The sequence below is a fragment of the Mobula hypostoma genome, chromosome 6 (assembly GCF_963921235.1).
Source record: "Mobula hypostoma chromosome 6, sMobHyp1.1, whole genome shotgun sequence".
Taxonomy (NCBI): domain Eukaryota; kingdom Metazoa; phylum Chordata; class Chondrichthyes; order Myliobatiformes; family Myliobatidae; genus Mobula; species Mobula hypostoma.
The window spans coordinates 109,036,915-109,059,978 of record NC_086102.1 but is presented as its reverse complement, the minus strand read 5'-3'; the positions used below and the strand labels follow the sequence as shown (position 1 = coordinate 109,059,978).

The following is a 23,064-nucleotide window of genomic DNA, read 5'->3' as shown; positions in this document are numbered from 1 at the left end:
CTAAAGGAAAGATGACACAACCATGGCTAACAAGAGAACTCAAAAGGCAGCATAAAAGCCTAAGAGGGGGCATATAATAGAACAAAAATATGTGGGAAGTTAGAGGATTGGGAAGCTTTTACAACCCAACAGAAGGCAACTAAAGTCATTAAGAAGGTAAGGATGGAATACGGAAGTAATAGCCAATAATATTAAAGAGGATAGCAAAAGTTTCTTCAGGTACAAGTGCAAAAGAGGAGAGAGTGGATATCAGACCCCTGGAAAATGATGCTGGGGAGGTAATAACAGGGGACAACAAAATGGCGGATGAACTGAATAAGCATTTTGCATCAGTCTTCACTGTGGAAGACACCAGCAGTACGGTGGAAGTTCCAGGTGTCGGGGGCATGAAGTGGGTGAAGTTACCATTACTTGAGAAAAGGTTGAAACTAAAAGGTCTGAAGGTAGATGAGTCACCTGGACCAGATGGTGTACACCCCAGAGATCTGAAAGAGATGGCTGAAGAGATTGTGGACACATTAGTAATGATCTTTCTAGAATCACTAGATTCTGGAAGACTTTAAAATTGCAAATGGCACTCCACCCTTTAAGAAGGGAAAGAGACAGAAGAATGAAACTATAGGCCGGTTAGTCTGACCTCAGTGGCTGGGACGATGTCGCAGTCGAATATTAAGGATGAGGTCTCAGGGTACTTGAAGGCACATGATAAACTAGGCCATAGTCAGCATGGTTTCCTCAAGAGAAAATCTTGCCTGACGAATCTGTTGGAATTCTTTGGAGTAGTAACAAGCAGGATAGACAAAGGAGAATCAGTTGATGTTGTGTACTTGGATTTTCAGAAGGCCTTTGACACGGTGCCACACGAGGCTGCTTAACAAGCTACGAACCCATGGTATTACAGGAAAGATTCCAGTGTGGATAAAGCAGTAGTAAAAATGTATTCGATAGATTAATTCCTGGGGTTGGCCTGGAATTACCACTGGTTACTAGAGGAAGCAAGGGAAGATGTTGCTGGCCACAGGAGTATTGCCAGAGAACTAGAAGGTGACAAATGTTGTCCCATTCTTCAAGAAAGGTAATAGAACAGTCCTGGGGATTATAGACCAGTTAATCTTACGACAGTAGTGGGCAAACTATTCGAGACAATTCTTTGGGACATAATTTACAAGCATTTGGAGAAATATTGTGTTATAAGGCAGAGCCAGCGTGGCTTTGTGAGGGATATGTCATGCCTCACAAGTTCAATTGAGTTGCCTGAGGGATTGACAAAACAAATTGATGAAGCTAGAGCAGCGGATGTGGTATTTATGGATTTCAGTAAGGCTCCCTATGGTAGGTTCATCCAGAAAGTCAGAAGAACGGAACCAAAGGAAACTTGGCTGTGTGGATTTGGAATTGACTCCTCAGAAAGCACAGGGTGGTAGCAGATGGAGTGTATTCTGCCTAGATTTGGTGACTAGTGGTGTTCCACAGGGATCTGTTCTGGGATCCCTGCTCTTTGTGATTATTTTATAAATAACTTGGATGAAGAAATGGAAGGGTATATTAGTAAGTTTGCAGATGACAGAAAGTTGGTGGTGCTGTGGATAGTTTAAAAGGTTACAACAGGACATTGAGAGGATGAGCAGTGACAGGTTGAGTGGAGAAGTGGCAGATGGAGGTCAACCTGGAAAAGTATGAAGTGATTCATTTTTATTTTTAAGATTAAACTTGAAGGCGGAGTACAAAGTTAATGGCAGGATTCTTAAATGTTTGGAGGGACAGAAGGGTGCTGGGGTCCATCAATCGCTTGAAGTAGCCGTGCAAGTTGATAGGGTGGTTAAGAAGACGATGGTGTGCTGGCCTTCATTAGTCAAAGGACTGAGTTTAAGAACTGTGGAGAAGTAATGTTGCAGTTCCATAAAACTCTGGTTAGATCACACTTGGAAGTATTAACCAGTTCTACAGAGGGTACAGAGGATATTTACCAGGATGCTTCCTGGAATAGACAGCATGTCTCATGAGGATAGAGTGAGCGAGCTTGGTCTTTTCCATTTGGAGCGAAGGTGCTGACTTGAAAGAGGTATACAAGAGGCACAGACAGTGGCCAGCCAAAACCTTTATCCCAGGCAACTATGGACAATACTAGAGGACGTCTGTTTAGGGTGAGTGGAGGAAGGTTCACGGGAGAGGTCAGAGGTAGCTGTTTGTAAACATAGAGTGGTGAGTGCCTGGAATGCAGTGTTATATGGTGGTAGAGGCTGAAAAAAAAAGGGACACTTAAAGTGCTCTTTGACAGCCACATACATTGATATAAGAAAAATGGAGGGTTATGGGCTATTCAGGAGGGAAGATGGTAAAGTAGGTTATCTACAGTAGGTCGGCACAAAATTGAGGGTTTGAAGGACCATACTGTGCTGTCTGACAGGGAAAGAAGATGGAGATTAAGAGTGGAAAGGGCACAGAAGTTAGCGTAATGTTATTACAGTGCCAACGACCCAGGTTCAATTCCCACTGCTATTTGCATGAATTTTGTCTGTTCTCCTTGTGACTGTGTGGGTTTCCTCCAGGTGCTCCAGTTTCCGTCCACATTCCAAAGATGTACAAGTTAGTTAGTTTATTGGTCACATGGATGTAATTGGATGTCGCAGGCTTGTTGGGCCGGAAGAGCCTGTTACAGTGTTGCATCTCTAAATAAGAAAGTAAAATGCCTCCAGATGGGTTGATACCTCCTTTTGCGGCCTAGTGCCAAAATCTGCTTGATAATAGAGCCTGTAAAACATTCTCACTGGAGTTTGAGAAGATTTGGTACGTCATCAAAGACTCTGGCAAAGAGCTTTCTTGTCCTCTGCCATCAGACTTCTGAACAGTCCACCAAGGACACTACCTCATTATTTTAATCTTTTTGCACTTTTTAAATAAATATTCTTATTGTAATTTAGAGTTATTTTGTAAGTATCGCCAGAAAACAACAAATTTCTCGATACGTCAGTAATAATTAACCGGATTTTGATAATAGTTCCTGTAAACTACCCTCAACTACCACCTTAAAGAGACAATTTGTTGTTAATTGCTGATTAATAACCAACACTGACTACTGTTAATTCACCAGTTTTCCCTGGTTGTATCGTCAATGTCAGCTTTCATACCCAGAGTCACTGAGCAATGGTTTGGGCCTTTTCGGCCCCACTTGTCCAAGCCGGCCAAGACTCCCATCCAAGCAAGTCCCACTTACCTACATTTGGCCTATTATCCCTCTAAACTCTTCCTATCCACATATCTTTTAAACATTGTTACTGTACCCACCTGAACCACTTCCCCAGGCAGCTCCTTCCATATACTGACACCCCGTGTGAAAAGGTTGCTCTTCAGGTTCCTATTAAATCTCTCCCCCTTTTAAACCTGTTACCTGTAAACCTTAGTTCCCCAGCCCCGGAAAAAAGACTGCACCTCACCTGACCTCAACCTCTCATGACTTTTATTCAATCTCATAGGTGATTGGACTCAATCCAGTACCATAGTTACCATGTTGCTGTACCAGAACAGTACAAGTACCAACAGGAAAATGTGCAGTAATGTAATCATACAGTTTAGCCCTCACACACCCTCTGTAGAGGATTTCAGACAAGACTACAAGATATAGGAGCAGAACTGTTGTTCGCCTCATCTAGTCTGCTCAACAGGTGTGTACAGGTTTATTCAGTGCCAGCAGTTTCAGATAAAACATGCTTCACATCCAACAGACTTGATGTATGATTTCACCCAAGGCTACAAAATGCCTCAGCAAATAGAGTTAACAAAGCAAAACAAATACAGATGGGTCTAAGTAACAGAAGCCCCCAGCATGGCTCACCTGTCCAAGAACGAGTTCCCTGCGGAATAATCCTTAGAAGAGGCTCGACTTCCATAGAAGGACTGGAGTGGCATCACACCTGCAAGAGGAAGAAAGATGCTGAAGTGCAGAGTTTGAATCCGCTGGACTGCACCAACCCATCTGGAGGCATTTTACTTTCTTATTTAGAGATACAGCAACGTAACAGGCTCTTCCGGCCCAACAAGCCTGCGATACCCAATTCCACCCGTCTGACCAATAAACTAACTAACTTGTACATCTTTAGAACGTGGAAGGAAACTGGAGCACCCGGAGGAAACCCACACAGTCACTGTGAGAACAGACACACTACTCGCAGATAGCAGTGGGAACTGAACCTGGGTCGCTGGCACTGTAATAACATTACACTAATTGCTGCGCCCTTTTCCACTCTTATCTCCACCTTCTCCGTTCCCTGTCAGGCAGCACCTATGGAGTGTAACAAACAGTCGACATTGCTGGCTAAAACAGGACTGGAAAGGAAGGGGGAAGAAGCCACAATACAATGGAGGGTCTCAGCCCAAAATGTTGTCTGATTATTCCCCTCCATAGATGCTGCCTGATCTGCTGAGTTCCTCCAGCATTTTGTGTGCGTTGTTCCGCATTTCTAGTATCTGCAGAATCTCTTGTGTTTATACAGTTTTTGAGCTAGCAGAACACCAAGAGCAAAATCAATTTTCTAAACTTCAAATCTGAGGAATCCTGTTCGCTCTGAGCCTTAGAAATAGTGGAACAGGGGAATGAAGATGCCATGGACCAATCTCATGAGTTGGTTCAGATAAAGAAAATACCCACCAGAACTCCTGTTCTCTTCAACCTGCTTCAGGCTCAGCTGCTTTTCACGGCAACTGCTCAAGAATTTCCGACCAGAGTCTCCACTTGCCTTATTGTTGCTGTAATAAATTTTGATTAATAAAAAGATCAGTTTATATCCACATTAGCCCTAGTGATCACTGAAAACAGATACAGCTGTCGAAGTTACAGTAATCTGCAAACATACAGGCGCAATGAAAAACTTACTTATAACATGTGCACAAGGTCAATGGGACTAGGTAGAATAACAATTCAGCATGGATGTGAAGGACCGAAGGGCCTGTTTTCCACTGAAACCTATATTATATTGAAAGGCCTAGATTCAGTGGACGTGCAGAGGATGTCTCTTATAGTGGCGAAGTCTAGGACCGGAGGGAACAGTCTCAGAGTAGGAGGAAGTTCCTTCAGAACAGAGATGAGAAGGAATTTCTTTAACCAGAGGGTGGTGAATCTGTGGAATTCATTGCCACAGACAGCTGTGAAGGTCAAGTCATTGGGTATACTTAAAAACAGAGGTTGATACATTCTTGATTAGTAATGGTGTCAAAGCTTACGGGGAGGAGTAGAAAGGGGTTGAGAGGGATAAGTCAGCCAAGGTGGAATGGCAGAGCAGACTCTTTAGGTCAAATGGCCTGATTCTGCTCCAATGTCTTAGGGTCTTATGGAAACCTGTCCCTGTCCTGTGATCTTTGAAATAGAGTTGATTTACAATTTAGCTCTAGATATATCCATACTCATGTCATTCTACAGATGCACAGTAGAGAGCATCTTAAAAAGCTGTATCACCGCTTGGTATGGAAACTATTGCAGTGGACAGGAAGACTCTACAACAAGTAATCAAAACTGCCCAACGCATCACTGGCACCAACCTATCTGTCATCAAGGACATATATAAAAAAAAGGTGCCAGAAAAAGGGCAGTGATATCATGAAGGATCCCACACACCATGCTAATGGTCTGTTTGTCCCAATCCCATCAGGAAGGAGGCTACTTAGCATCTACACCAGGACCACCAGACTCAAAAGTAGATACTTTCCCCAAGCAGCAAGGCTGATCAACACCTCCACACACCAACTCCACCACTAATTCATTATTTCCTGTCAGTCACATTATGTAGAGCCTAGCATCACTTTATGGACATACAATCAATGTATACAAGGTATCTTACGTATTTATATTTATTGTGTGTTCATTATTATTATTTTGTTATGTATTATTAACAATTATTTTGTTCTCCTTATGTAGAGGAAATAACATTAAATAATTTTGAATCTTAATCATAATTTATACTGTTACCACCCAATGTAAAACTATATAATGCACCTTTCTCTGACCTGGGCCATTTCATTCCTATGCTAAGATACAGCCTCAATCGCTTCAGAGTTCCTGCGGGTACTGACCTGGAAGCATCATTCTCTTTGGGATAATCTTCAGTCAGCTCCAAGTCTGGGGAAAGCAGCCTCTTTCTTTTTTCACTCCTTTAATAACAATATTGACAGGGTTATTATATCAAATTCACTAAAAATTATGGTGCAAAACATTTGGAGAGGAATCAGAAAGAAAACAGAAAGACACCAATAAACTCAGTGGCTTCACTACCAGAAGCACTCCTGAACGTCCTGCCCCTCTGGTACAAGGAATAAAGAATATAGAACAGTACACCACAGGAACATGCCCTTCAGTACACAATATTGTGCCAAACCAACTGAATGAGTAATCAAGTGGCTAACTAATCTCTTCCACTAACACAATGTCCATACATTTCCATTTTCCTTGCATTCATATGCCTATCGAAACATCTCTTAAAAGTCTCTAGTGTGCTTGCCTCAACCACCAAAACAGGCACCCACCATTGTCAGTATAAAAAAACTTGCCCCTTACATCTCCTTTGAGATCAACCCCTCACCTTAAATGGATGCCTTCTGCATGAATATTTTTTTCCAACCCTTAGGAAAAATATTGTCTGTCTACTCTATCGATGTCTCTCATAATCTTATAAATCTCAATCAGAACTCCCATCAGCCTCCACCCCTCCAGAGAAAACAACCAACATTTGTTTACAGTACATGCCCCCTAAAACAGAGGAGGTTCATGACTTTGGGAATTAAAGGATTAACTTCTGAGGAGTGTTTGATGGTTCTGGATCTGTACTCACTGGAGTTTTTTTTTAAAAAGGAGGGATCTCATTGAAAACTATCGAATATTGAAAAGCCTAGAAAAGCTGGATGTGGCAAGAGTGTTTCCTATAGTGGGGGAGTCTAGGACCAAGAGGCATAGCTCTGAATAGGAGGACGTTCCTTCAGAACATAGATGAGGAGGAATTTCATTAGCCGGAGTGGTGAGTCTGTAGATTTCATTGCCACAGACAGCTGTGGAGGTCAAGTCACTGGATATACTTACAGTGGAGATTGATAGGCTCTTGATTAATAAGAGCATCAAAGGTATTGGGAGAAGGCAGGAGAATGGGATTGAGAGGTATAAGTAGTCAGCCATGATGGAATGGGGGAGCAGACTTGCTAGGCTGAATGGCCGAATTCTACGCTTATGTCTTAAGATCTTATCTGGAGAGGAATCAGAAATAAAAAAAGAAACACACCAACAAAATGAGTGGCTTCTGAGGGATAAAACCCAGCTTATGTAATATTATTTAGTCTACTTTATGGGGCTCCGGTAACATCCTCAGTAGCATTACGGTGAAACTTTCCCACACTATCTGAGAGAGAGTGCCGAGAATTGCATACAGGAAGTTCCTAGTGTGCATTAGTTTTGGTTCTAGAAGCTGTTCCAAAAGGCAACTTTTACACTTCAGGTTTCACATAAGTCATATGTTATTTATTTTGATGACAGTAGCTTCCAATCCGATTCACTTCACGAACACCTGAATTAACATGAAAAATTCATTGATTAAATAATAAAACGTACGGATTTAAGTCCATATAACATAGGAGCAGAATCAGGCCAAGGTCAGCATGGTTTCCTTAAGGGGAAAACTAGCCTGACAAATCAGTTGGAATTTTTGAGGAAATAATATCAGGGTGGATGCTGTTTACTTGGACTTTCAGGAGGCCTTTGACAAGGTGCCACATGAGGCTGCTTAACAAGACAAGAGCCAGTGATATTACAGGAAAGACATTGCATGGATAGATGATTGGATGACTGGCAGGACGCAATGAGTGAGAATAAAGGGGGACTGTTCTGGTTGGCTGGCAGAAGTGGTGTTCCGCAGGAGTGAATGCTTCCTTTGGATGATGGAATTGATGGCTTTGTGGAGAAGTTTGCGGAAAATACAAAACTAGGTGAAGGGGCAGGTAGTATTGAGGAAGCAAGAAGTGTGCAGAAAGACTCCATGGTCGCTTAGTGGTTAGCACAATGCTATTACAGCTCAGGGTGTTGGGAGTTCAGGTCAGGCATCATGTACAAGAAAGTTTTAAAATTTACATTTCTCCAGGTGTTCCAATTTCCTCCCACAGTTCAAAGACAATTTAACCGTCGTTAAACTGTATATAGACAAAGCACAGTGGAAATAAACGTGTACAGCCTCCTACCTGTTCTCTGACTTGACTGCTCTGGATATAGCATGAGAGGTTGAAGTAAATGCTGGCCCCAGCCGGCTGCCTGGCGTGCCGCTCGCCTGCAGAGCTTTAGGCCCATGCTGAAGATTTGATCGGCCTGGACTGCTCACGGTTTTCCAGTTTGGAGTCTCATCTCGCCTCCCTGGCGTCTGCAAGAAACATTTATATCAAGGATCAACTTTGTTCGCCATATATGTTTACATGTATTCGGAATTTGCTGTGGTGTGTTGGTCAGGGTGCAACATGCAATAAAAACATTCACAATTATAAAGAATAAAGAGTTTATATAAAAATAATGTTACAGGTATAGAATAAAAAGGTGCATAAATACATGAATACCAACGTGTATTTACAATGTAAACAGCATTATAAAAAGTGGTTAAAGTGTTTACAGTGCAGTGCAGTGATGGGTGTAATAAAGGAGGGTAGGGGAAGGGGGCTAACTAGAATGGTTGATCAGATCAACTGCGTGGGAGAAGGAGCCTTTAAGATGACGTGAAGTTTTTGTTTTAATAATCCTTCCAGAAGGGAACTTTTGGAAAAGACAGTTTGCTGGGTGTGAAGTGTCTACAATGACTTTTCCTGCCCGATTCTTTGTCCCGGACACTTACAAGTCCTGCAGTGATGGCAGACTGCAGCCAATGACCTCTTCTGCTGATGCATACTTTCAACATTAATTTTACTTTGAATTTGATATTCACAAGCTTTCAACACTTCAGAACAGAACAGAGTCTCAACAAAGCAGCTACTGCCCTGGTTGGAGGTTATAAAAGAGCCCCATAGACTCCTCTACAGCCTCAATGAGGCCACTCTCAAGTTGGAGGAGCAACAGCACATTTTCCATTTAGGCATCCTCTAACCTGATTGCATGAACATCAATTTCACCCCCTTCCTCTTTCTTCTATTTCCCACTCTGGCCTCCGACCCCCTCTTACCTCTTCCCCTTGGTGGTCCTTCTCCGTCCCTTTCCCCCTTGGTCCACTCTCCTCTCCTATCAGATTCCTTCTTCTTCAGCTCTTTACCTTTTCTACCTATCATCTCCTAGCTTCTTACTTAACCCCCTCTCCCACCTTGGCTTCACCTATCACCTAGTTTGTACTCCTTCCCCTATCCCCACCTTCTTTATTCTGCCTTTTTTGCCCCTTCCTTTCCAATCCTTGAAGGGACTCGGCCCAGAATGTCAGCTGTTTATTCCCCTCCATAGATGCTGACTGACCTGCTGAATTCCTCCAGCATTTTGTGTACGTTGCCCTTAAAGTCCCATATTTCACAATGCAAACTAGGCAATAGTTACCCACCTGATTCTCTATATTTGAGAGCTGACGGTGAGATTCTTTTGAGACAAGTCTGTTTCCTAACATTCCTCCAAAGTTGCTGGATCCTTGACGAGTCTTCATCCCTGAAAAGTTTATATAATATACAGTATGTGAGATAGAACTCAAACAAGCTGGCCACTGAATGGAATGACCCAGATCCAGGTTAGACAGCAAGGTGCAAGTCACATAGTCCTTGTGTTTGCAATGGGGGAAAAAAATCTTCGCTCAATCCCCATCTAGATAGATTGTAATTGCATCTACCTGTCCAGGAAAACGGTAACAGAGAAATTATTGCACATATTTAAATCATTAGATTCAGATTTATTTATCACATGTACATCAAAAAATACAGTGAAAAGCATCAGTTGTATTAACATCCAACACAGCCCCGTGCTGGGAGCAGCCCGCAAATGTCGCCACACATTCTGAGACCAACATAGCACACAAGAAATAACTCTATCTTTGCTCTCTTTTTGTTTATATTTCTTCTGATAATTTATGGTATACCTAGGATTTATAGTACATTTTACCTACTGCACTGTACTGCAGCCATAAAACAAACTTCACAACATAATGTTGATAATAAACTTGATTCTGATTAACAAAACAACAGCAGCAAAACAAGATGGTTTCCTTTCTCCCACCTACCCACCCGCAGACACAGAGAGCCCTCCAACCCCAACTCCCAGAGCTAACAAGAATTTAAAAAACCTCCATGAACTGTGCTGATATTTTATCTTTTATCTTTGAAGAGTTTCAGAGGTCTTCAAGTTTCTGGGTGTCAACATCTTGTAGGACATGGGCTCAACACATTGATACAACTAAGAATAAGGTAGCAGCTATCCTTCATTTGGAGCTTGAGGAGATTTGGTATGTTACTAAATACTCCAGTAACTTTCTACAGTTAAAGCTTCTTACTGGCAGTGACTGGTATGGAGGCTCAAATGCACGAGGACGCAGAGGGTTGTAAACTCAACCAGATCCTTCACGGCAATAGCCTCCCACATTGTCAAGAGACAGGTTCACGAGGCAGCGGCATCCATCATTAAGGACAATCACTACGTGGGACATGGCCTCTTCAAGTTGCTACCATTAGGGAAGAGGTACCAGAGCCTAAAAACTCACACTCAACAATTTAGGAATAACATCTTCCCTACTAGATTTCTGAACAGTCTATGATTCCAAAGAACACTATCTCCCTATCCCCTTTTTTTGCACTATTTGTTATGTAATTTATAGTAATTTTACTTCTGCATCTTCTGCTCCTATACCTTATGGTCTTATACTGGAAGAATTGGATCAGCCATGATTGAATAGCGGAGCAGACTTGATGGCCCGAATAGCTTGCTGCTGCTCCTATATCTTATGGTCTTTAAGTCTTTGCCTTGTACTAATGCCACAAAACAAATTTCACTTCATGCGAGGCAGTGCTAATAAATCTGATTCCAATTCCTGTTCTAGAAAAGATGTTATCAAACTACAAGGAGTACAGAAAAGATTTACCAAGATGTGCCTGGACTTGGGAATCTGCATTACAAGGAGCAAGTACATAGACTAGGACTTTATTCCCTGGAACATGGGAAATTGTGGGGTGAACTGATAGGGGTATATAAGATCATAGGGGTATATATACAGGGTGAAAACACCCAGTCTTTTCCCAGGGGGAGGATTGTTTAAAAACAGGACAGTGGCTTGAGACCAGAGGTGAGAGATTTATTCAATAGATTTTCATATTTTTGCACTGCTGCCACAAAACAACCAACTTCATGTCAGCGTATTAAATCTGATTCTGATTTACAAGGGAACACTCATAACCTTGCAGAATGTTTATATAACTGACAAATTGAGTTTAAGAATAAGATGACTTCAGTTGCAGCTCGGAATCTAAATAGCCTAAGGGTGCAAAAGGGTCAGGGAGTTCAACAACACAAATCATTGAAAGCAGTGACGTAGGTCAACAAGGAGATTTAAAAACAAAAGACAAAACTGAACTCCAGGTTTTATTTCTGGAGAGTTGGTCAGTAATCAGACTTTAAATAGTGAGAGCCAAATTAAATGTCAAATACCAGAGGGCATAGCTGTGAGAGGGGGTAAGTTTAAAAAGATTAACACAGAACATAGAATAGTACAGCACAGTACAGGCCCTTCGGTCCACTATGTCGTGCCGACCCTCAAACCCTGCCTCCCATATAAGCCCCCACCTTAAATTCCTCCATATACCTGTCTAATTAATGAAGACAACATGACATAAGAACAGAATTAAGCCACTTGCCAATCAAGTCTGCTCTGCCATTCCATGATGGCTGACTTATTTTCCCTCTCAACCTATTCTCCCGCTTCTTCCCATGTCCTTTGACACCCTTACTAATCAAGAATCTATTAATCCCTGCTTTAAATATACTCAATGACTTGGCAACTAGCAAAATACCCTATCTCTGTTTTAAAGGTACATCCTTCTATACTGAGGTTGAGCCCTCTTGTCCTAGACTCCCCCCCGGAGCCTCCCTTCTATGCATTGACAACACATCTCACTGCCTCAGTAAAGCAGCCAGCATAACCAAAGACCCCACCCAACCTGGACATTCTCTCTTCTCCCCTCTGCCATCAGGCAGAAGATACAAAAGCCAGAAAGCACGTATCACCAGGCTCAAGGACAACTTCTACCCCACTGCTGAACAGACTTCTTGTACTATTAGATGGACTTTGGGCCTCACAATCTACCTCATTACGCTCATGCATTTTACCGTTTACTTGCAGTGCACTTTTTTTTGAAGATACTTTGTTTTCAAAATTTTCAAACAAAACAATGAAATCAACAAGAACATACCAGCTCAGACATGTGTAAAAATGAAATAAGCAAAAAAAAAGGGACATAACACTAGAGGGAGTTCAAAGTGCTCAAAAATACTAAACAATAAATCTCAAATGAGGGCCGTGAGAAATCATCCGGGGAGAAATTGCTCATCCACCCCCGGCCTTGTCCAGGTAGGCAAGAAATGGATCCCAGATAATCAAAAATTTTTTAATTGAATTGGTTCTCAAGAACCTAAGTTTCTCCATCTGTATGACTGAGATCATATCAGCCATCCATCTCCGAAAGGAAGGGGGAGAGGGTGATTTTCATTCCCTCAAGGCAAGTCTTTTGGCAACAATCATCCCCAGCATCAGAGACTGTTGTATGGCAGCAGGGAAACAGAGTAGATTGCGAGCAGCCAAAGATGGCGAGACCAGCTTCCAAGGGGAAGGATCTTTTATAGGCCTTTGAGTACCAGTCGAATATTTTGGACCAAAATCCAGTCAGTAATGGGCAAAACCAAAAGGTGTGTGAAAGCGTGGCCTCTGTCCCTTGGCATCTATCACACATTGGCGAGACAGAAGGGTAAATCCTGTGCAATTTAAGTTCAGAGTAGTGGAGACGGTGAACAACTTTAAACTGGATCAGTTGGTGTCTGCTGTTAACAGAGCCAGCCTACATCATAGACAAACACTTGTCCCAGGCAGCTTCAGATAATTCAATGCCCAACTCCTCTCTCCAGGTGTCTCTGATCTTCACAGTAGACGCTACAGTGCAATCATCAAACAAACTTGGAAACAAGATGCTTGGAGTCAGGAGGGCTCTTTAAAATATCAAAAAATATATGCTTCCCTGCAAGGATTTCAAAATTACAAATCTTAGATTGAATGCAGTGTCTAATTTGTAAGTAACGAAAAAAGTGTGAATGAGGCAGCTCAAATTTCTCTTTCAGCAGACTAAATGTTGCAAACCGTCCCTCTATGTACAGGTCTTCAATAGAAACTAGACCCTTCTCCCTCCAAGCATGGTAGGTTTTATCTTACCATCGGGATAGAAAGGAGTGATTGAAACAGATTGGTGTTTGTACAGAGGTCTTTGGTAAATTCAGAACACTCCTAATCTGACTTAGAATTCTGACGGAATTTTTTCAAAACAAAATTCAAACTTTTTGAAGTCCCAGGCTTTTCTGAGAACAGCATGGCCAGCAAGGAGGAATTGACAACAGAGTTAGACTCCACACATAGCCACAAGGGAGCCCCAGGGACTAGGTTATCCAGAGCCCCCTGTTGCCAAAACATCAAAGCCCTAGCACTGACAGCCCAATAATAGTGTCTGAATACAGGTAATCCCAGCCCTCCTCAGACTTGGGCTTTTGTAAATGAATTTTCAAAATCCTGTGATTCGTATACTTCCAGATACAAGTCAAAATTATGGAGACCAATTCTTTAAAGAAGGCTGATGTAAGAAAAATGGGGAGATTTTGACAAAGGTAGAGAAACCTAGGAAGGGAAACCATTTCAATTGAATTTATACGACCAATCACGGACAGAGGTAGAGTTTTCCAACTTTCTATATTCTGTTTAAGTTTTGAAATAAACTCTGTGAAGTTTAATTTGAATATTAATTTAGGATCTTTGGGGATTGTCAAGCCAAGATAAGTAAAGTGATCTTTAACTACATTGAACGGGATGTTTTCTAAAAAACCCCGCGTGTAGACGTTGGAGAGGGGCACAAAGTCACTTTTTGTCCAATTGATTAAGTATCCCGATAGTCTGCCAAAAGAGGTGATTAAATCTAGAAGGGGGACTGACTTTTCTGAGTTTTGTAAGTAGAGTATCACATCGTCGGCGTATAAACTAATAAGTGTTTCAATACCTCCCATTTTCAAACCCAGAATATCTGGGTGACTTCTTATTTTTAGGGTAAGGGGCTCTACCACGACAGCGAGAGAGGGCAACCCTGCTGAACTGAACGGTGTAGGGGAAACATAGTTGAATTGTCACCATTGGTTATAATAGAACACATTGGGCTGGCATATATCAGTTTTACCCAGGATATAAATGACTCGCCGAACCCAAACCTGTACAGTGACTCAAACATGTAAAGCCACTCAATCTGGTCAAAAGCCTTCTGTGCATCAAGGGATAAAATTGCTGCCCCACTAGCTTTCCCATGATCAGCATACATAATATTAAGGAAGCATCTGACACTGGAAAAAGAGAACCTACCCGGGATAAATCCTGTCTGATCAGAATGAATGATAGATGACAAATGCTTATTTAGTCTTTAGCCGGCATTTTAGTAATTACCTATCGAAATTCTGGAGTGCAATGGGCCTATAGCTGGCCGGGTCTGTTTCCTCTTTATCTTCCTTTAAAATGAGGGAAATGTTAGCCTTGTACAATGTTCTAGGCAAGGGTTTATCTCTCTTAGAGCAAGTTATCATTCTGAGGAAAAGTGAAGTGGGGCAAGGATATCACAAAATTTCTTATAAAATTCATCTGGCCCAGCTGCCTTGCCGGATGGAAATGACTTAATGGCAGAAGTTATTTCTTCCAATGTGAAGTCAGAATCTAGGTTCTCCCTAGCAGCGTCACCAAGTTTCGGCATTACAAGAGAATCAAAGAAGTCATTCAAATCAGACTGAGTGGCACTGCATTTGAAGTGTAGAGTTCACTGTAAAATTCTTTTAAACAGTCATTTATCTCCTTGGAACACACATCAAAGTTGCTAGTGAACACAGCAGGCCAGGCAGCATCTCTAGGAAGAGGTACAGTCGACGTTTCGGGCCAAGACCCTTCGTCAGAACTAACTGAAGGAAGAGTTAGTAAGAGATTTGAAAATGGGAGGGGGAGGGGGAGATCCAAAATGATAGGAGAAGACAGGAGGGGGAGGGATGGAGCCAAGAGCTGGACAGGTGATTGGCAAAAGGGATATGAGAGGATCATGGGACAGGAGGCCCAGGGAGAAGGAAAAGGGGGAGGGGGGAAAACCCAGAGGATGGGCAAGGGGTATAGTGAGAGGGGCAGAGGGAGAAAAAGGAGAGAGAGAGAAAGAATGTGTGTATATAATTAAATAACGGATGGGGTACGAGGAGGAGGTGGGGAATTAGCAGAAGTTAGAGAAGTCAATGTTCATGCCATCAGGTTGGAGGCGACCCAGTCGGAATATAAGGTGTTGTTCCTCCAACCTGAGTGTGGCTTCATCTTTACAGTAAAGGAGGCCGTGAATAGACATCATTTATCTCCTTGGGGTTAGTTAACAGGGTACCTATCCTCGATCTAATGCAATGAATTGACCTTAAGGCCTGGGCGCCCCTAAGCTGCCACACCAGGAGCCCCCCAGGCTTGTCCCCATTTCGAAATGCTTTTGTCTTAATTTTTAAGAGGAGGATATTTATTTGACTACCCAAGATACAATTGTACTCATATTTAAGCCTCATTATTTTATTATAATCTTCAGAGGATTTTGAAGCCTGGTATGTTGCTTCGAGGGTTGGGAGAATATTCTCAATCTCTAATAATCATCCTTCTCTCTCCCTCTTAGCAGCGTTTTCATATGACATTATATACCCACGAATTACAACTTTTAATGTCTCCCAGAGTGTGAAATCTAACACCTCGCCATTATCGTTAATTTCTATAAAATCTTTTAATCTGGTGGTGATATTTTCTATAAATTTCTTATCAGCGAGTAGAGAGGGGTTAAAACACCAGGAATAGATTCATTTGGAAAGGGAGAGATTTAGGGACATTATCAAGGGGCTATGGTCAGAAATTAATCTATTATGATATTTTGTATTGGTAAATGAGAAATTAAATGACAGTCAACCAAAAAATAGTCTATTCTACTATAAGATTTGTGAACATGAGAATAATAAGAATAGTCCTTGCTGATAGGATGTTGAACTCACCAGATACCTACTAAATTCCTAGACTTAATCGAATTATTTAGGACCTGCACTGACACGATATTTGAGGGCAGGCGGGAGGACAATCTAATCTAAATATGGATCTAGGTAGCAATTCAAGTCACCGCCGATTATTATACTTGAATTACAGGCGTCCCCCGCTTTTCGAACGTTCGCTTTATGAAACCTCACTGTTATGAAAGACCTACATTAGTTACCTGTTTTCACTAACAGAAGGTGTTTTCACTGATACGAACAAAGCAGCGCACGAAAAAAAAGCAGCACGCGCCCTGAGCAGCCGCTCTCCCTGGGAATGGCATTCTCACCGGCATTGCTTAAACACGTGCCTGCGAGCAGCCATTAGCAAGATGAGTTGTAAGGTATCGGAAAAGCCTAAAAGAACTCGTAAGGGTGTTGCACTTAGCGTAAAACTAGACATAATTAAGCGTTTCGATCCTGGTGAACGAAGTAAGGACAAAGTAAGTTTGGCTTGTGGAAGTTGACGAAGATGGTGTTGAAGAAGTTATGGCCTCCCATGACCAAGAACTGATAGATGAAGAGCTGATGCAATTGGAAGAGGAAAGGATAACAATCAAAACCGAATGCAGTACCGAATGGACCGAAAGTGAAGTCGTCCAGAAACTGAACGTGAAGCAACTGAGATTTTCGCTGCAATGATAAAGTACGACTTTAATTTTGAAAGGGTACGTAGATTTAGGGCATATTTGCAAGATGGTTTGAGTGCTTACGAAGGACTGTATGATAGAAAAATGTGTGAGGCTAGCAGTCAAGCATACTGGCATTTTTCAAGCCTTCTACATCAGCCACAGCTGATGACGAACCTCGACCTTTGACATCGAGGCAGGCAGTCATAGAAGAAGATGACCTGCCTGCCCCGATCGACGATGAGATGACCCCCGTGTCCCACCACCTCAGTGGTCCCAACCCCCGGGCCGCAGACAGATACTGATTCGCGGAGAAGGCAGCGGTAGCCGGGAGGCACCCAGCACGTCTTTAAGAAAAAAGCCGAAACAAACAAGCTAATTAATTAGGTGCCACTCGGCACGTAAATGTCGGCCCAGATTAGAGCCGATTGCCAATTGTGTCGCCTCTGATCTGGGCCGACATTTACGTGCCGGGTGGCACCTAATTAAGTAGCTTGTTTATTTCGGCCTTTATCTTAAAGATGTGCTGGATGCGTACCGGCTACCGCTGTACCCCTGCATGCTTCGCGGATTGGTATCGGTTCGCTGCCTGGAGGGTGGGGGCCACTGCACCACCCCAACCTCTGACGACTCTGCCTAACACATCATCGTCAGTGTGCTCGGCACTGTCCCAATTCCAGTAAGTGATACTACACCGTACATACATTATTTCTACTTTATATAGGCTGTGTAGTTTTGTGTGTTACTTGTATGATTTGGCAGCTTCATAGCTTAAAGGTTACTGGAGAGCGCTTGCGTGAGATTTTCTACCGACGGCGCTTGTGTGAGATTTTTGCTACAGAGAACAGTGCAGGCAATAGTAGAGAAGTATTTCTAATTTATATAGGCTGTGTATTTATCATATTATTCCTGCTTTTACTATATGTTACTGTTATTTTAGGTTTTATGCATTATTTGGCATGATTTGGTAGGTTATTTTTGGGTCTGCGAACACTCACAAATTTTTCCCATATAAGTAAATGGTAATTGCTTCTTCACTTTACGACATTCCGGCTCATGAACAGTTTCATAGGAACGCTCTACCTTCGGATGGCGGGGGAAAACTGTACCGGCACCCGGAAGTAAATCAAAAAATTTGGTTCGCCTGTGTTTGGAAGGTTAGCGGAAACAAATTAATGGTGCCAGAGGTCATGATAAACCTGCCAAGAGGATCTGTGGTCATGGAAGTGAGTTGAAATGGAATATTTTTCCTAAAGAGGATAGCCACACCCCGGGCATGAGAAGTAAATGGTGACTGGTAAACCTGCAATATCCAGCTAGACCTCAATCTGCATTGCTCAGTTACTTTAATATGGATTTCATGTAGAAAAATCACATCTGCAGATAGAGATTTGAGATGTCTAAAAACTTTATCCCTCTTAACAACATGACCAAGGCCCTTAACATTCCATGAGACTATTGTACTATCTTTAACCCCCAGCTGCGTTCTACCACAAGGCCTCTGCATATGAGAATAAAAAAGAGATTATTAGAGTTGAGCACAAACATAGTAAACAATGCAAAATTACTGGCAGCCTCATAAGAACACAACATACCCAAAAAACATGTTTGAGCCACAAACAAGAACAACACACACCCTAACCCACCCCGCTTCGTGTCCCCTAAACCAGACACATAATTCCTCATTTCCATCCCAAAAGGAGCTGCTGGGCAGGTAACTAACATTACACAATTATCACAAACCCCCTCTCCGAGAAAATTTATAACACAAACTGTATAATACCGTTAAACAAATGCTATTAGGGCTGGGGAGAGTTATCCAATGCCTGCACCTGAAGCTGGACATTCACGACACCAACTCAAATTTAGCCATTATAACAACAGACATGTTTAGAACATACTCTGCAATTAAATCCCAGTGCAGCATACAGCATTGTAAAACTACATCTAACAAACAGGTCCCTCCCCTTATCCCAACATGCAAACCTGCACAAGTATAAGGTGAATAAACAAGTGTCAATATAACTACTCCCTATTGCGTGCGTTATTCCTTTTCAAGAATTCGTGCTGCTTCCATTGGGTAGTTGTATACTATAGGCGCTCTTCCATCTTGATGATAAATATAGAGCCTAGCTGGATACCGCAGGGTGTGTTTGATTCCTCCATCACACAGAGATTGCAGTACATTACGAAAGGCACGACGCTGAGGCATCACCTCATTAGTATAGTCTGGGAAGATCAAGACCTTGTTTCCCTTGTACTCCATGGGTTGTTGTCTGCTGCGGTGCAGGATCAGCTCTTTCACTTGAAAGTGATGGATACGTGCCAAAATGGTGCGTGGCTTAGCGCCGGCAGCCGGCTTTGACTGGATACGGGAAACGCTCTTCCTCGAGCAACTTGGGAATCAGTCTGGAAATAAATTCAGTAGGCTTACCATCCTCCTCACCCTCTTGTATCCCTACAATCTTAATGTCATGTCTCTGGGAACGAGCCTCTAAGTCATGTACTTTAGCTTGGAGCTGGCTATTTTGTCTCATTTGCTCTGAATACTTAGCTTCAAGCTCTTGCACGCGTGCTTCAAAGTCGCTAGCGGTTAGCTCTTGATTAGCCACATGGGCTTGTAAGTCAGTCTGTGAGGCCACAAGCGTCTGAAACTTGGTCTCAGAAACACCAAAGCGGTCGTTAATGCTGCGCAGAACTGACTCAGAAATCTCCTGACCTAATTACTTGCACATGGCGTAAGTTTTATCCGGCAGTATCTCAGACGTGGAGAAGTTATTTACAGACCCGTTGTTAGCACTAACTTTGGTAGTTTGGCAGTCGGCAGTCTTGGCTTTATTTGCTTTCGGCATTGTCAAACTTTTCCAGACCCTTAGTTTAGAGATACACTGTTGGCCTATGAATGAATAAAACATGGTATAATAGTAATTTTATCGAGGCCTCAGAGAGGAGCACTGACCAAACACATCTAATCCATACGTATGCGCACTGGCGCTCCTCTTGCCATGCACTTTTAAGGAGCACTTTGTTCTGCATTGTTACTGTTTTACCTCATTCTGTCTTAGTGCCCTGTGTGATGATCAATCTGTACGACCAATATGCAAGACAAGCTTTTCATTGTATCTTGGTACATTGGACAATGATAAACCAATACCAAATCAAATCCTAACAATTAATGCATGCTGTAGCGGTATCAAGTTAAACACAGAGTTCGAAGATTTTTCACCCCAGTGATATGCTGAACTCACTTGTATAGTATTAGAGGTGAATAGAAACATAGAAAATAGGTGCAGGAGTAGGCCATTCGGCCCTTCGAGCCTGCACCGCCATTCAGTATGATCATGGCTGATCATCCAACTCAGAACCCTGTACCTGCCTTCCCCCCATACCCCCTGATTCCTTTAGCCACAAGGGCCATATCTAACTCCCTTGGGCACATGACAGGCACACCCCTCCCTACCATCTACAGAATAGCATAAAGGTTTTTAAGGAAAGTGGATCCACCTTGAAAAGGAAATAGAGGATTCCAATTCTGAAACATTTATCTGAAACATCGAAATATGCAGTGAAATACATTTACATTAACAACCAACATAGCCAAGGCTGTGCTGGGGGCAGCCAGCAAGTGTCGCGAACACAGCATGACCACAATGTTACAACGTTCAGCAAAACAACACAAGCATCAACAGCAGCAAAACAAATCCTTTTCCCATTGCTACCTCCCACTCCCCCCCCCCACCCACACACACACACACACACACACACACACACACACACACACACTTTTAACCCTCTGGACAGGCTGCCTTTGGGCCTCAAGTTCATAATAAAACAATAATAATAACTTATATATAAAGCAGTTTTCATACAAAGTGCTTTACAATGGGATAAAGTGCAAACAAAAAATATAAGACTAAAAAGATGTTAGTTAAAAGGTTAAATACTGTAAATAGGTTTTGAGCTAGTGTTTAAAAGTGTCAACTGAGTCTGTATCCCTTAGTTTTAGGAATTGTATTTCACAGATTAGGAGGATAGTTTTGAGGGAAATTGTTTAAATTTAAGACCAGTGGAAGAAGACCTGGAGCTCGAGCAGGATTATAAAATGGCCTTGTCCCAGACCCGCAGACCTCCAGGCTCTGGATACGTTGATGGTACCTGGTTGACAGCAATCCCAATGAGCACCAAGTGATACATTTTCCATGCTGAATGTGGTACTCACCGCCAGAGCTGAGCTCCTCCAGGTATTCTTTCAGGAGCAGAGCATCAGTGCTCAGAGCCTTGTCGATAATCAAGCTGCTCTTGTCTTGCAACGTCACCAGCAGCCGGCTGTGCTGCTTCAGCGAGGGGCTGATCTGCACCACCTTCACATTTTGGCTGAGCTAGTCATACAAAAGGGGGCAGAGAAAGAGCCTGGTATCAGAGACTGTTATTCACTCTAGCAAACAGGACAAATGCTACATGTACCCTTCACCTCCTCCTTCAACACAATTTAGTCCTTTTAGATGAGGTGACACTTCACCCGTAAGCCTGTGGGGTCATTTACTATATTTGGTACTGCCTCCTCTATATCAGTGATACCCGATGCAGAACTGCTTCATCGTGTACTTTTGCTCTGTCTGCCATTTGTGGGGGACGGAGCAAAGGTGCACGAAGGTCAATTTGACTTCGCATTCTGACATGTTGGTCCACGATGACACCACATTCAGGTTGGAGGGATAATACTTCATATTCTGTGTGGGTAGCCTCCAACCCGATATCATGAACATCACTTCTCCAACTTACGGTAATTTCTCCCTTCTTGCTTTTTCCATTCCCTGTTCTGGTTATCCTCTCACTTCTTCTCTTCTCCATGCCCGTCCTCCTTCTCTTTCTCCCATAGTCCACTGCGCTCTCCTATCAAATCCCTTCTTCTTCAGCCTTTTACCTTTCTCATCCACCTGGTTTCACCTCTCACCTACCAGCTTGTACACCTTCCCCACCCCCTGTCTGGACTCTGTCCCCCTCCTTTCCAGTCCTGATGAAGGGTCTTGGACCAAAATGTCGACTGTTCATTCATTTCCACAGAAGCTGCCCGACCTGCTGAGTTCCTCCAGCAGTTTGGGTGTATTACTACTGGACAGGTTTAGTGCAAGAGTCTGGATCCACTAGTCCACTCAAGTGGGTCAAAAACTAAAGTTTGGAAAAAGTAATCCAATGCATTCAAATGCACAACTTTGCAAAACTGGGTGTTTTGTCGTTTTTTAAAAAAAAAATGAATAACCCTTGGAACTTAGGAAATAAGCGCAAAATAAATTAAGTCAATTCACTACTTGCAATGTTTGCTAAAAGCTGACTTGATTGATCTCACGGTAATGGCGGGTGCAGAAGAGGGTTAGCAGGCTGATGGCTTGGTAGCGTAACAATTAGTGCAACACTTTATAGTGTCAGCAGTTGGGGTTCATTTCCCACTGCTTTCTATAAGCAGTTTGTACATTTTCTTCATGACCACATGGGCTTCCTCCAGATTCTCTGGTCTCCTCCCACTTTCTCAAGATGTACAGATTAGGATTAGCAAATTGTAGGCATGCTATGTTGGTTCCAGAAGCGTGGTAACATGTGCTGGCTACCTCCAGCACAATCCCCGGACTGTGCCGGTCGTTGTTGCAAAATCACACTTTCACTGTTACCTTTCTATGGACATGTGGCAAATAAAGCTAATCTTAAATCTTAAAATCATAGAGGGCATGCTCTATAAAGAGACATTGGACAAACGCGGGTTGTTGCCTCTGGAGTGGTGGAGATCTGGTAGGTTATAAGATTGTGAGAGACATGGATAAAGCAGCTAGCCAGTATTCTTTCCCCATGATCAAAACATCAAAAACTAGAGAGTATACACTTAAGGTGAGATGGGGAAAATTCTAAGGATTTGTAGGACAAGCTTTGTTTTCTGCAGAGAGTGGTTGGTGTCTACAAAGCACTGACCAGGGTGCTAGTGGAGGAAAGTATGATGGAGGCGTGCAAAAGGCCCTCGTAGATAATCGACACACGATTGTGCAGAGAGTGGACGGATTTGGACCGTATGCCTGCAGAAGGAATCTGTTCCGTACTTAATTACTAGTTTATTTAGTTCAGCACAACACTGCAGGTCTAAAGGCCTGATTCTAT

General features: G+C 42.6%; 1 protein-coding gene across 2 annotated transcripts in view; it reads right to left on the bottom strand.

Moving 5' to 3' along the window:
• Positions 1-23,064, bottom strand: part of usp37 (ubiquitin specific peptidase 37) — a 102,699-nt gene that overhangs the window by 66,040 nt on the left and 13,595 nt on the right. For both annotated transcript variants that reach the window (XM_063051429.1, XM_063051430.1), the window contains exons 3-8: positions 21,140-21,299; positions 9,534-9,634; positions 8,209-8,384; positions 6,064-6,141; positions 4,646-4,743; positions 3,833-3,911 (exon numbers count right to left, since the gene is read on the bottom strand). In XM_063051429.1, the coding sequence (XP_062907499.1) occupies positions 3,833-3,911; positions 4,646-4,743; positions 6,064-6,141; positions 8,209-8,384; positions 9,534-9,634; positions 21,140-21,299 (692 nt within the window). The remainder of the gene's footprint in view (positions 1-3,832; positions 3,912-4,645; positions 4,744-6,063; positions 6,142-8,208; positions 8,385-9,533; positions 9,635-21,139; positions 21,300-23,064) is intronic.